This window comes from Polistes dominula, unplaced genomic scaffold (assembly GCF_049000335.1).
Source record: "Polistes dominula isolate Pdom_NZ unplaced genomic scaffold, Pdom_raw_medaka contig_23, whole genome shotgun sequence".
Taxonomy (NCBI): domain Eukaryota; kingdom Metazoa; phylum Arthropoda; class Insecta; order Hymenoptera; family Vespidae; genus Polistes; species Polistes dominula.
Genome location: NW_028300963.1, coordinates 2,674,957 through 2,690,011, shown reverse-complemented (window position 1 = coordinate 2,690,011; position 15,055 = coordinate 2,674,957). Strand labels below are relative to the sequence as shown.

Sequence of the window (15,055 nt, the reverse complement as noted above, 5' to 3'; positions counted from 1 at the left end):
TTCTTCTGCACCAAACCCCTATTAGATTTTTCTTTTTTTCTTCTTCTTCTTCTTTTACGATAGAAGAAAAGATGAACGAACGCGGGGGTGTAAGGGTGGTGGACCAACCAACCACGACGAATTTATAGCTCTCGTACGCGTTAGAAAATTTATTGCGTACTAATTGCTGCGAGAAAAATCCGTCCAGGGTTGAAGGAAATAAAAAAGAAAAGTAGAGAGGGTGGATCACAAGGGATGATGATGGGTGAATGGGTGGGTGGTTGTGGGAGGAGGAAGAAGAGAAGTCGTGAAGGGATCAAAAAGCGAGAAGAAAAAGAAACTAGAAAACGAGAGAGATTTGAAGAGGATGAAAAAGGGCGGTGGTGAGGGGGTTGAAGGGGGTTAGTTGAAGTGGGAGTGAAAAAATCGGATCGTATAAGCACCTTTTCAACTTTCGAAATTAATCTTTGACTTAAACGAGATAAAAAAAAAATTTCACTTTTCTTTTCTCTCTCTCTCTCTCTCTCTCTCTCTTTCTTTTTATTTTTGAGATAGAAAAAAAGAAAGAGAGAGAGAGAGAGAGAAAGGCGCCAATGATCTGGCTCGTCGCGTTTTCACCGATTAATTAACGCGCATTAACTTTCGTCCTGATTCCGGCAGGATTCAGGAAATTAAATCGTCGCTTGATGGTTCGATCGTGAGAAAAAACGAATGAATGATTTAAAAAAAGATAAAACGGAAGAGAGAAAGGGTGAGAGAGTGAAAGAGAGATAGAGAAAGAGAGAGAGAGAGAGAGAGAGAAACAACGTTGAGATTCGAACAAGTGAAAAAGGGACTTGTAAATTGTGCTAAGTTAAGGGGACCTTCTACTCTGAGCACCTAAAAAAAAGGCAATTTTCGCGAATTTTTTCCAAGAAAACTATAAAAGATATCGATCTAAAAGTTGTTGGGTTTGTTAAATTGAGTCTTAAACTATATAAATGAATTTTTATTTTTTCATTTTAATTAATTTTTTATTGCAAAAACAGTAGTATAAAAAAACACCTTAAAACTTTAGTGCTTTGGTAGCTCCATCAGAACTTGAGAATGGCTTACCTGAAACATAAAAGTAAAATGGTTTTATATTCTGTATGACTTTAGCTACAAAGTGACAGTTTTATATAAAAATTTTATCAATAAATAAAAAAATGGTGGACAAATTACAAAAAAAAACGTAAATTTGACCTTTTTTTTAATGGCAGTTATTATCGGCCCATTAATGGCAGTTATTATCGGCCCATTAATGGTACTTATTATCGGCCCATTACCGGCAGTTATTATCGGCCCATTACCGGCATTTATTATCGGCCCATTACCGGCATTTATTATCGGCCCATTACCGGCATTTATTATCGGCCCATTACCGGCATTTATTATCGGCCCATTACCGGCATTTATTATCGGCCCATTACCGGCATTTATTATCGGCCCATTACCGGCATTTATTATCGGCCCATTACCGGCATTTATTATCGGCCCATTACCGGCATTTATTATCGGCCCATTACCGGCATTTATTATCGGCCCATTACCGGCAGTTATTATCGGCCCATTACCGGCAGTTATTATCGGCCCATTAATGGCAGTTATTATCGGCCCATTAATGGTACTTATTATCGGCCCATTACCGGCAGTTATTATCGGCCCATTACCGGCATTTATTATCGGCCCATTACCGGCATTTATTATCGGCCCATTACCGGCATTTATTATCGGCCCATTACCGGCATTTATTATCGGCCCATTACCGGCATTTATTATCGGCCCATTACCGGCATTTATTATCGGCCCATTACCGACAGTTATTATCGGCCCATTAATGGTAGTTTTCATCGGCCGATAATTGTGTATTGATCATTGGCCGATTAATGGGCTCAGCAATGGGCCACGTATTATTCAAATTATTAGCCCATTAATCTTGTGTTCTTCTATCTATCTCTTTCTTTATCTTTATCTTTTTCACTTTTTGCATAATATACAAATTTTGTATATATGTATATGTATTTTTTGTTTGTCACACGTATATAAGAATTACATTTATATAGAATATATAATATTCTATGCATCTTGTTTTTTCTTTCTCTTTTTTTCTACGTAATTTAAATACATTATAGAAATTTTATATATAAATATATAATAATAATTATAATAATATATATATATATATATATAATATAATATATAAAATAGTATAAAATAAAATAATATTTATATATATAAAATAAAATATATAATAATTATAAATATAAATATATATAAATATTTTACATATATAAAATAATAAACCTTATTGAAGTATAATTATTTATTTCTATCGTGGTTGAATTATAAAAAGTTTATGATGTTATTGAAATTAATTTTGTTTCGGTGAAACTAAATTTTATTTAGAAAAATAAAAAAATTTATATATATATATATATATATATATATATATATATATATATATATATATATATATATATATATTCTTGTTTTTTTCTACCAAAGAAAATAAAAAATATTACAAGTATCTGATAACCAATAAGCTTCGATACATGAGAGATAATAATTATTCTTTTTAACGATATTGATTAATTGATTCGTTAATATTCTAATAGTAACAACAACAAAAGGAAACATCTTTAATTGGATATTATATTTAAAAACAAAACAAAACAAAAAAAGATACAAGAAAAAACATATCTGTGTTTGGTAATAAAATACTATTCGTATATATACATATATACTCCAATAACGGTATCGATAAATTGTTTCATTAATTTGTAACAAAATCAAATATTTTTTTTTTTTTTAACGATATTGTTAAATTGATTCGTTAATTTATTTTTTTTTCTTTTCTTTTTCTTTTTTTTTAAACAGAAACAACAAATATGATACATACTCTAATTGGATATTACGTCGAGAAAATATATACACGTACGGAAATGAATATAAATTCGAAAGTGTATTAATGATTTTGAACAATTTATCAATGATTATAAAATAGCAATATTGATTGTTTGTTTCGCTAATTAACTAATTAATTAATTAATTAATACTTATTTTATTTTTTTTATTTTTTATGAAAAGCAGACATTAAGATATTAATAATAAAATAATAGTAATCATTCATTTCTAACTATACTAATTTTTTATGCAAACATTACGTATAGAAAATTCATATTAAAAATAATAACAAAATAAAAGAAACAATAAAAAATAATAAAAAGAAATAAAATATTTCAACCATAACTATCAAGAAAACAAATTATAAAATGAAATTATTTTTATTGACGTTACGACGAATCTATTAGTTTCAATTTGCTACTCATCGATGATATACATATTAACATACACATATATACATATACATATACCTATATATGTATTAGGAAAAGAGGAAAGGGAGGAAGCCCGATGAAGTGACCGATTGAATTTCAATATTAATCGAGCTTGGTCGTGTCCAACAGCTTCCGTTCGATCTCTCGATGGTTTGCCGCTCGTTTGTAGAATTAAAAATTCAGAAAGCCAAATTGGCCACGCCTGACAAAACAATACCATTAAATGTTCTTCCTGACCCTTTTTGTTAACTAAAATGTATAAACTAACACATACTGTCATATACATCTACACCCACTCACCCACATCTACACAATTATGTATACATCTATAACATATATATACATACACATATACGTATGCAATTATGCACATGTGCATACACATTTATGGTAGTTACGTGCATCCTTGCACGTATTGTATTTAAATTCATACATACATACATACATACGTACAATTATACACGAGTATATGTACACATTTATAATCACATATGTTACTTGTACATACATACACAATTATTACATATATTACATACATACAATTATATACACGTATCCATACACATTTAAAATCACATACGTTACTTCTCTACATACTTATACAATTATTACACATATTACATACATATATACACACTAAAAGTAATATGTTACACAAACAAACATTGAAATTCATACGAATAAATATTTATACAATAAAACACTGACGTATAACTGTGGACGAAGAAATGAATTATGAGAAATAGTTGAAAGGGTGAGAAAGGGGTTATATGTGGAATGAAGAAAAGAGGAGTGAGTGGGTCGAGGAGGGAGAAGGGGGTTGGTTAGTTACAAGCATACATTCCAAAGCTAACTGTGGTTGCCATTCTCGGTAATTCAGTTTGAAATCACCTTCCAATTTTCGCATGAACAATCGTGAAACCCGTACAATTGTGTGTTACTACTTCGTTTATGAAATGATCATGGTGTTGTGTGCCTGTTTCAACCCCCATGCCATTGTTACGAGCTTTTATCGATACCAACCACCCACATACATACATACCCCTTCCCTAGGGTTCAGATCTCTTTCGATTGCTAAATTATTTCATGCCAGTTCTTTTGACTATAGTTCAGAGTAACCTTTTCTACCGCAATTCCGTGTTTACCCATTCGATTTTCTCTCTTTGTTTTCAATTTTTCGATTAATTTCATTATATATATATAAGTATTTAAACAGTTTCGAACAAAAATATTGGAAATTTCTATTATTTTTGTATTTGTAAAGTTTTCTTTTTTAATTTAAATACGATTTTTCTATATTCAACTTTTATTTAATTTATCATTGAAATGTTAATTAGTTTTATAATTATATTTTTTAAATAATTATATATATATATAAGATTTATTGATAAAATATAATAATCTTATATATAATAATATTAATATAAATTAATAGTATTATTAATATTAATATTATATATAGTATATTATAATATATTATTATAGTATATTATCATATATTATTATATATTATAATATACTTATAATAAATTAATAATATATATAAAATTATTATATTTTATATAAAATTAAATTGATGTATTTCTCTAAAAAAAAATTATGATAAAAAGAAAATATAATGGTTGAAAAGAATATTTAATTAAAAAATACGAATACGTCTAATTAACTATTCCATAATTTTACACGAACAAATTATTATATCTAAACCCTTTTTTTTTATTTTTTTTTTTTTTTTTTTTTTAGATTCGAGAGATATACTCAAAAGAAAGAAACAAAATAAAATAATTTCAATATAAAGAGTTGTTTCTATTTTTTTGTTTTTTAATCTGGACTCAAATACTTATGTTCAACATTACATATATATACATATGTATTTAAAATATATTCTCTCTCTCTCTCTCTCTCTCTCTCTCTCTCTCTCTCTCTTTCATACACGCACACACAAACATACTTTTTCTCTTTCTCTCTCTTTTTTTTCAAACAAATGCGAACTCCGAGTGAACGTTCGTTCGCTTTTGTTCTTTCAAATGAAAAATCGTTAGAAATTTTATACTACGTATTCGTGAATAAAAAATAAAAAAAAACAAATGAAAAAAGAGATAGAAGGAGAGAAGAGAAGAGAAGAGAGTAGAAGGGAGGAGAGAGAAAGAGGAATAAAATTCGTTTTAATTTACATTGAAATTTCGAAGCATCGCGAGTTCCTTTTTAAGCTTTCCTTACTAAAAACGGGCTCGTGTAGTTTATGCTAATATTTCTCGTCTACTTTGCCTAGGGTTTACTCTTAGCAGCGACAGCTGATAAAAATGACATCCTTTTAACTTTTCCTTTTTTTTTTTCTTTCTTTTTTTTCTTTTTTTTTTCTTCATTTTAAAATAACAAATAAAAATACCGAAAGAAATAAGAAAAAGATATAAAGATATATTAATATAGTTGAATAGCAAAATTTGTTAACAAAAATAATTCCAATATTATTTGACAACCCAATTTAAAGAGGATTATTTCATCGAATTAATCGTTACAAATAAATTTTCATAATAAAATTTATCTTCTATATAACGTTTAATTATTTTATTATTCTTATTATAAAATATTATTATTATAAATATGTGGTATATTGTTTTATGATTGCATGCGATGTATTCGTAGAAAAAAAATTCGAATTATTTACTGGAAAGGAGATTATTATTATTATTATTTTAAATATTTACACGGTATGTGTGCGGATAATATTTGAATAAACTTCCAATAATCATATTGAGGATCGATAGAAAACAAAAAAAGAACAAAAAATTTGGTAAAATTTAAAATTCATAAATAAAATATTAGTTTTCTAATGCGATTATTTCATTGGATTTGAATGATAAAATGTGTTGTTTGATTTTTGTCTCATTTATTAAATTTATTAGGACAGGATATTTATTAATTCTTCATTTAAGAAAAATGAAAAACGAAAGAAATCAAACTTTGAACTAATGATTTCGTTTTTTTTTTGTGTGTGTTACAGAACTCATCTAATCAAGTTGCGATACCAGGTCAAAATCAAGTTTCCTCTCAAGCCGAAACGCAAGGTGGACCGAACACAGTATTAAGAGTAATCGTAGAACATATGATTTATCCAATATCCCTGGACATATTGTATCAGGTAAGTGTCCTATTAATTATAATAAAAAAGAATTTTTAATTTACACGTTAAACACCTTATTACAAAACAGTCTTCCATTTAACACACTTCTGGTTTTATATTTTAGTATTTTTTAAATTCTTCATAACTCTAAAATAATAATAATTATAAATATTATCTCATTTATATTCAAAAATAATTATCTTTTATTTAATTAATTTAAATCAACGTACCCTAATTAATTTATATTTTTATTTATTATTAAAATAATTTATATATATATATATTTAAAAATAATTAATTATACAAATTATCAATAGGTTTAATTTTATTATTAATAATAATTGAAACAATTTATTTATTAGCCCCAAAATATCATTTTTTACATGAATTATTTGTTATCACAAATCTTGTTATTTTCAACCAGTAAAGAAAATACACAATAGTAATAATAATAGTAATAATAGTAATAGTAATAGTATCAGAGACTAGGATCGTTTGTTAAACTTGTCCGATGGTTCAACCGAGTTTTCTTCATCCTCTTTTTGTTATTTTTATTTTTTTTTCTTCTCCTTCTGTTAGTTAATTGTCCGTAGTGACCAACAACGATGAATCATTGTCCGTGAACTCTCGCGTCCGATATTGTTAATGTTACTAGAAATAAAGTTTCTTATCGGTGTAGAATGTCAAAAGGAATCCTTGCAAGAGTAACGATGTTACTTGTTTCAAAACTCACGAATAACTATTCAAATGTTCATTTAACATTATTGTTTCTTTTCTTTTTTTTTTTTTTTTGTTTTTGTTTTTTTCATTAATTTCAACATACATATTATTTACATTTATTTCGATCATAATTATTTATTTGAAGTAAAAGAAAAGAATCACATTTCACGATATTATTGACGATGAATACGATGAATTATTTTATTATTTAATTGATAATTAATTTAACATCAAATTAAGGATTGAATTTAAGTAAAGGATAAAGTGTACTAGTTACAATTATTACTATAATTAAAATTTAAAAAAATACACTTCTGTTATTTATTCATTATTTTAACAAATTTACATTGAACTATTAGCTTTTCAAAGTTACTGTAATAAATTATCGATTATTTCAAATAATGTTTTTATATATTATATTAATATAATATAATATATATAAATTAATTATATTAATATATATATATATATATATTAATTTATATATAATATTATGTTATATTTAATATAAATATTAAATAAATTAAATATATAATACCTATATTTTAGATATGGTATTATATAAATTATAGGGATAATATAATATTAATTAATATTAATTTAATTATCATTAATTTAATATATAATATAATATAAATTATATATAATATCTATATTTTAGATATAGTACTATATATAATATTAATTAACAATAATTTAATTTTTATTAATTTAATTTATTTACTATAATTATAAATTAATATTAATAAATATAATATTATATTCATATACATTTATATAAAACAAAAAAATCAAAATATTTCATCCTACTACTATTGTTCATTTTTTTTTTTTTTAATTTAATTTCCAAAGTAATATGTTAGTGACAGAATAATACAAGAATTAACAGTGTGTTTAGGGTTGGAATAGGTTAATAATGGTGGTAGAAGTAGAATCTGATTGGTAGGATCGTAAGGGTACAAATTGAGAGTGTGAGGAAGTGAGGAATGATCTAGATACAGATAAGATAGAAAGAGAAATCTGTTATATACGTTGTTGAACGTGATCCATTTGATGTAGTATGAGACAAAAGACAGAGATAGGAAATAGAGATAGAGATAGATAGATAGATAGATGGATAGATAGATATAAAGTGAGTTGGTCTTAAGCCGATAATGGATCTAGCCGGAAAACATTCCTGGATTAGTACAGTCGACGATTGGCTGCGTTAGTCTGCGTAAGTAGGCTTACTGAACAAGAGAAAGAAAGAGAATAGAGAGTAAAATAAAAGTAAGAGAAAGAGAAAGAATGATAAAGAGGATGATAGAAAGGAAGGAAACAGGGGATGAATGAGGATAGGGATGAAAAGGGCTTGACCAGAAAGAAGGGAGGAAGAGGAAAGGTACATCAGTGCAACAACTACAACGGATTTACACGCTCGCAAGGCTTGTAATCAGCTTGAAAGATTAAGTCTGCCTCGAAGTCGAGTAACGTGCTAAATCCAACGATGCTTATTGGCTCTTATAAAAAATGAAATATATATATGTGTTTGTGTATAGATAAGAAAAATTAATCTTTATTTCTTTCTTTTTTTGTTTTTTTTTTTTGTTCGTAACTCGTCATTTATTTAAGGGTCATATCAAAAAAAAAAAAAAAATTAATATTCGTTTAATGTGTAACGTTTGATATTTAATGTATTTATTAATGTTTATTTAAAAGTATAATTTAATAAAGTAAAATAGGATATAATCGTTAATTTCTATTATTGTTTAAATTATATTTTATTATTGTGTTTTATGTTACTTTTGCAAAATCGTATTTTCTATAATTTCATTATCTTTAAACTTATTAATTAAATTTTATTTATTAATTTAATTCTTTATTATTCGTCATACTTATTATAATATATATATATATATATATATATATATATATATATATATATATATATATATATATATTTATTTTTTTTTTTTATTTATTTATTTGAATATGTTAAAATATTATAATATTCTTTTTTATTAAGTAGTACAGAAAGAAAATCATTCGACAAATCCTATAATATTTTAATTGACTTTTTTACAATTATTATTTTGAATTATTTTATTTTTTATTTCTATATTTTGACCAATGAAAAAGCATGTTACTAGAATGATTCAAAATTTATATATATATATTGATATTTCAAAAACCATCTTCTTCTTACACAGAATAGAAAAGTCTTGACGTAAAGTTACAGAAAAAGAAAAAGGAAACATAAATGTATTGTATATAAGTCGTCGTGGATAGTATAAAACATACATACATACACGCATACATATAAACACACACATATATATATATATATATATATATATATATATATATATATATATATATTGTACTTTTGTGCTGGCTAAGCGTATATAGATAAAGTTTACCCGGATTTTCGTGCATTTTTCACTAGACAGTAGTATAACCAGTGTGTTGTATCGTGGCTGCGCGTACATCGACCTATACTACTTAGCTGATCCCAAGCTTCCTAAGAAGAAGAAGAAGAAGAAGATTCTACTAAGAGTAAGAGAGAGATAGAAAATAGTGAGATTAACCATTACTGTCTCACAACGTTGTTGGTCTTTCGATTCTGTTTACTTGGCGAAACTATAGTTAAAGGGATGAAGGAAAAATAAAAGGGAAAAATGGAAGGGAAAAAAACAGAAAGAAAAAAAAGATTTAGAGGTTTTTTTTTTTAGAACTGTTGAACTGTTGAAAAGTTTGAAGTGAAAGCAAAAAAAAAGAAAGAAGAAGAAGATTAGATTTTTTTTTAAATTAAATGAAATTATAATATAAATTATAATCTATATAATATTTATTTAATTAATTAATATAACAAATATTTAATATTATATTTATTTATATTATAATAAATATTATATATTATTTAATATATATTGTTATATATTATATATTAATATATATATATATAATTTTAAATATAATTTTAATTGAAAATTGTTAAAAATATGAAAAATAATATTCAACCCTTAGCAAACGAATTACGTGATATTTTTTTTTGTATCGTATATTTTTATAATAAATATTTTAGGTAACAAAAAAAGCAATAATTTTTGACTATTAACAAGTCGTAACTAATTTGTTAATATTCTATAAATAATTTTCTAAATGCACTTTAAAAGAGGATGTGAGGGGTGTATTTATATTCTTTAGTATACTACGATCCTTTCAACGACGAAGAGAGAAGGAATTTCTTCTCTCTTTCTCTCTCTCTCTCTCTCTCTCTCTCTCTCTCTCTCTCTCTCTTTGAAAGATTCCATCACGGTATTTAACTTTCCGCTGTTCGAAAATGGCCGAGTTTACCTAGCTAAATGCCTTGAGAATGTCTTGTTGAAGAATTTTACCAACTTGTTCTAAGGAATGTAACAATCAAGAGAAAGAGGGGTTGAGAGGGAGAAGAAAAGGGGTGGTTTGTTTTGTTCCAATAATTGAATTGCATTCGACTGTATTAATTTTGTTTACTTTCACTAAGATTCAAAATATTCGTAAACTTTTTGACGAGTTATATTCGAGATATGATTTATTTTTCTTTTTTTCCTTTTTTTTTTTGTTTTTTTTTTTTTTGCAAAAAAAAATATTGATACAACTGACTGTATCTTTGATGTAAGTTGGTCAACTATTATTAGTCTTAACATCGGTTATTATACTAATTGACCGTACAACTTTTAATCGTAGCTTAACGTTGAACGTCATCTTTATTTCTTCTTCTTCTACTTAAAAATTTTTCTAAAATAAAAAAAAATGTTTCCAGTACTTAAGAAATTACTGACGATCTGTAAACCGTGCTAAGAAAAATATTGGACGAAGGGGGTAAGATTTTCAACGTTTGGAACTTTTAACGAACGACTGCTCATTTATTTTTTTTTTTTTTTTTTTTTTTTACTGCCCATCGTTTGTTTTATTTTTACATTTTTAATACAGAACAAAAGTTCGTGTATTTTATTTCCCTAGTTGAAATAATTCTATAAGACGTGAAATAAAATTGTGATAAAAATAAATATATTCGGAATTATTTGTTTGAATATCTTTTTCATAAAAAACAAAAAACAAAAAGAAGAAAAAAATGGACCAAAAGAGGGATACGTTAGGGAATTTGTAATTGCTGATAAAAATAAAAAATAAAAATAAAAATCTTTCATCGAATATTATTATAGAGAGAGAGAGAGAGAGAGAGAGAGAGAGAGAGAGAGAGAGATATTCGGATTATTTACATTCCCATTTTCCCTCGGGTGTTGTTGTCTCGGTATTTTATTTTAATTTTTTACACTTGAAAAAAAAAGAGAGAGAGAGAGAAAGAGAAAGGGGGAAAAAACAAACGAGCAAATGAATCGAACAAAAGGAACGCGGGAATTTCAAATAGCTGGACACACTCTCATCTCTTCTCTTCTTCATTGGACTACGTCAATTTAGTTTTCCAGCAATGTCGAAAGTAATGGAAAAAAAAATATGGAAAAAGAAAAAGAAAAAAAAAACTATGTAGAAAGAGAGAATAAGAAATAGAAAGAGAGAGAGAGAGAGAGAAAAAAAAAGAAAGTAGGATAAAGAAAGTCCCTAGAGACGATTCTGAACTTGTTCGTAAATCGGATTATGGAGTCAGCAGATGGGAAACCATAAAGAGAGGTAGAGATCCTCACCTTCATGTCCGCTCGTTTCTTTCGTGGTAATTTTTTACGAACTTTCAGTATGCGTATATATATACGTATGTATGTATGTTTGTATGTATGTTTGTATGTATGTATGTTGTGTGTGTTCGTATATATATATTGATAGTTTCTTCCTTCCTTCCTTACTTACTTACTTACTTACTTACTTACTTCCTTTCAATGTGTTTTTTTTTCTTTTACTTTGTTTTTTTTTTTTTTTTATTTTTTTTCTACTTTTAATCTTTTGCAATCCTCCCTACGCGTATTCTCGAATATAAAAAGGGCGCTCGTAAATGCCGTTAAAGAAAGTGTACTCTTTTAAAACCTTTAAATTTATCTATCTTTACGATTAAACGTTAAACAATTTGCTTGTTTTATTTTATTTACTTTATCTCAAATACGAAAGATTAGAATATTAAAGAATGTTTGCATTAATAACTGTTCTTCTAGTCCACGAAATAGTATAATAATAATAATAATAATAATAATAATAATAGTATTGCTATTTTACGTAATTTACTGTATCCCTAATACTAAAGATTAGAATATTAAAGTTTACTAAAACTTCCATGTTACATTTAAATACAAAAAATAATAAATAATAATAATAATAATAAAACGTGTGTTTGTCGTTCGTACGAATAATGTCCACGAAGTAATATAACAATAATAATAATAGTATTAGTAATACTAGTAATACTAGTAGTAGTAGTTGTAGTAGTAGTAGTAGTAGTAGTAGTAGTAGTAACAACAGCATCGACGTGAACGAAATTGCGTTACTATTATTAACCGTTATTGCATTATTCTACCGTTCCGTAGAGAGATATACTAAGCGATAATCGGCCATGTGCAAATTAATAACTGTAACATCAATCAATACGTTCTCTTCATGAGAATGAGTGAGTGAGACAGAGAAAGATAGTGTGAGGAGAGTGAGTATAGGATGAAGGGATGAAGTTTGGGGGGTTGTGAGGTTGTGAGGAAGGGAGGAGGATTCGGACACGCTTAGGTTGTTCGTCCTATCGATACATGCGAATAAGAGGAAGAAGGGGGAAGGGTTAGTGTAGATAAACGAGGAGGAAGGAATGAGAAGGAAGAGGATGAGAAGGATGGGGAGGAGGAGGAGGAGGAGGAGGAGGAGGAGGAGGAGGAGGAGGAGGAGGAGGAGGAGGGGGAGGAGGAGGAAGGGAGAAAAGGGATATATATGTTGAGTATAAGGAAGGGGTGAGACTAGTAGTAGTACCTGTAATCCCTCGATACGAGCCCAGAACCCAGGAAAATCCTCGTGGGTCCAATGAGCTATGGCCATTGGTCGAAGGGTCGTGTTCCATTTAATAACGAAACGTTTCTATCTATCTAGCTATCTATCTATCTATCTATGTATCTATCTATCTCTCGTTCACTTTCTCCCTCTCACTTTGTTTTTTTCTTTGTCTTACACTCACCTTTTTTCACTCGTTCCCTTTTTGTCCTTTGTCGTTATCTATCCAGGGTGTATTTTTTTTTTCTTTTCTTTCGACGGATTAACGAAAAAAAAATTATATATAAAAGGATATATATAACAGTAAGGATATATAATACGAAGGTATAATAATAATAATAATAATAATAATAATAATAAAAAAAGAAGAAGACACATTTGTAGAGGGGAAAAAAGTTTTCTATATCCTTGAATTCTTTCAATGAAATTCTTGAAAAAGTCTACTTCGTGGGTAAGAAAAGTTGGTGGACCTTTTTAAGAAAGAAAGAAAAGAAGAGAAGAAAAGATTTTTCTTTCTTCCCCTTTTCTTTCCCTTCTTCTTCTTCTTCTTCTTCTTCTTCTTCTTCTTCTTCTTCTTCTTCTTCTTCTGCGTATCTGTTAGATAAATTACTTAAGCGACGATTCCTAACTGCAGAGAAATTAAATTAAAATTCGTAGTCGGTATCCAGGCGATGTACGCGATGCATCATTTAGTCTAATTTAATCAGAATCCTGGAGAATCTGAAATTTAATTAAGTACCACCTTTCTCTCTCTTTCTCTCTCTCTCTTATTCTTTCTCTCTTTGTCTTTCTTTCTTTCTAGTTCTTCATATCTATTCATATCCTTTATCTTTCTAAATTTCATTTAGTACAATTGTAAAATCATCTAATGGTAAGAATAGATTTTACAAATAATATTTTTTCATATCAGAACATGTGTATGAGTTTGTACGTGTATCTGTATAAGAAAGAAAGAGAGAGAGAGAGAGAGAGAGAGTGAAAGAGAGCAGGAAGAAATTTAAACTTTTATTCTATCTCTTTCTATATTTTGAATTATTATTATACTTATTCTCTTTATTTTCTCTCTCTCTCTCTCTCTTTTTCTTTTTATATAATATTATTTTTAAAGATCATAAAATAATATTCAACTACCAAAGATTGTTTTTAAATCATTTGAAAATTTTTCATATACATATGTGTGTGTGTATATGTGTGTGTAAAAAAAATTGAGATAAGAACTTTTTGAAATTCTCATTTTCTATCTCTCTTTTTTATTCTTTCTTTCTAATTCGTCATACCAATTCAAATCTTTCCATTTCTTTTTAATTCTTTTTACCAAATCGTACTCATCTCTCTCTTCCTCTCTCTCTCTCTCTCTCTCTCTCACTCTTTTTGTTTTTTTTTTTTAATTTTTCGTCCCTTTTTCAATCCCTTTCATTCCTTCTTTATATATATAATAATATTTCTAGAGATCGTAGAATAATGTACAAACAAGTAAATCGTTTCAAAATCTATTAAAATTTATCCTACATAAAATGAAAAAATATAGAGTAAGAGAGAGAGAGAGAGGACAAGCAATGTTTCAAAAGGGTTTTGGGGACGAACGTGAAATAATCAAAGGGCGGATGTACTCGCGTGATTCGCGAAACTCGCATAAGCGATATCACGTTTCCGTGATATACAACATATACATATACATATATACATATATGTAACAAGAGAGAAAGAGAAAGAGAGTGTGAGTATATGTGAGTATATGTGAGTGAGTGAGTGAGTGAATGAGAAAGAGGAAGAGGGGTAAAATCAGTGCATAGATATCATTCCCGACCGTTGATTTTGGCCGCGAGCCCAAAATTCTCTGCACCGTATCATCGTTCTTTCTCTCTCACTCTCCCTCCACCTCCAACCCCACTCTCTCTTTCACCACATATATATAAGGGTTAAAACGTTTCATGTT

At 27.6% G+C, this 15,055-nt stretch overlaps 1 protein-coding gene across 10 annotated transcripts in view; it reads left to right on the top strand.

Moving 5' to 3' along the window:
* The window catches only part of heph (polypyrimidine tract-binding protein 1 heph), a 407,327-nt gene that overhangs the window by 361,454 nt on the left and 30,818 nt on the right, over nt 1–15,055 (top strand). For all 10 annotated transcript variants that reach the window (XM_089172852.1, XM_089172851.1, XM_089172860.1 and 7 more), the window contains one exon: nt 6,343–6,480. In XM_089172852.1, coding sequence (XP_089028978.1) covers nt 6,343–6,480 — 138 coding nt within the window. The remainder of the gene's footprint in view (nt 1–6,342; nt 6,481–15,055) is intronic.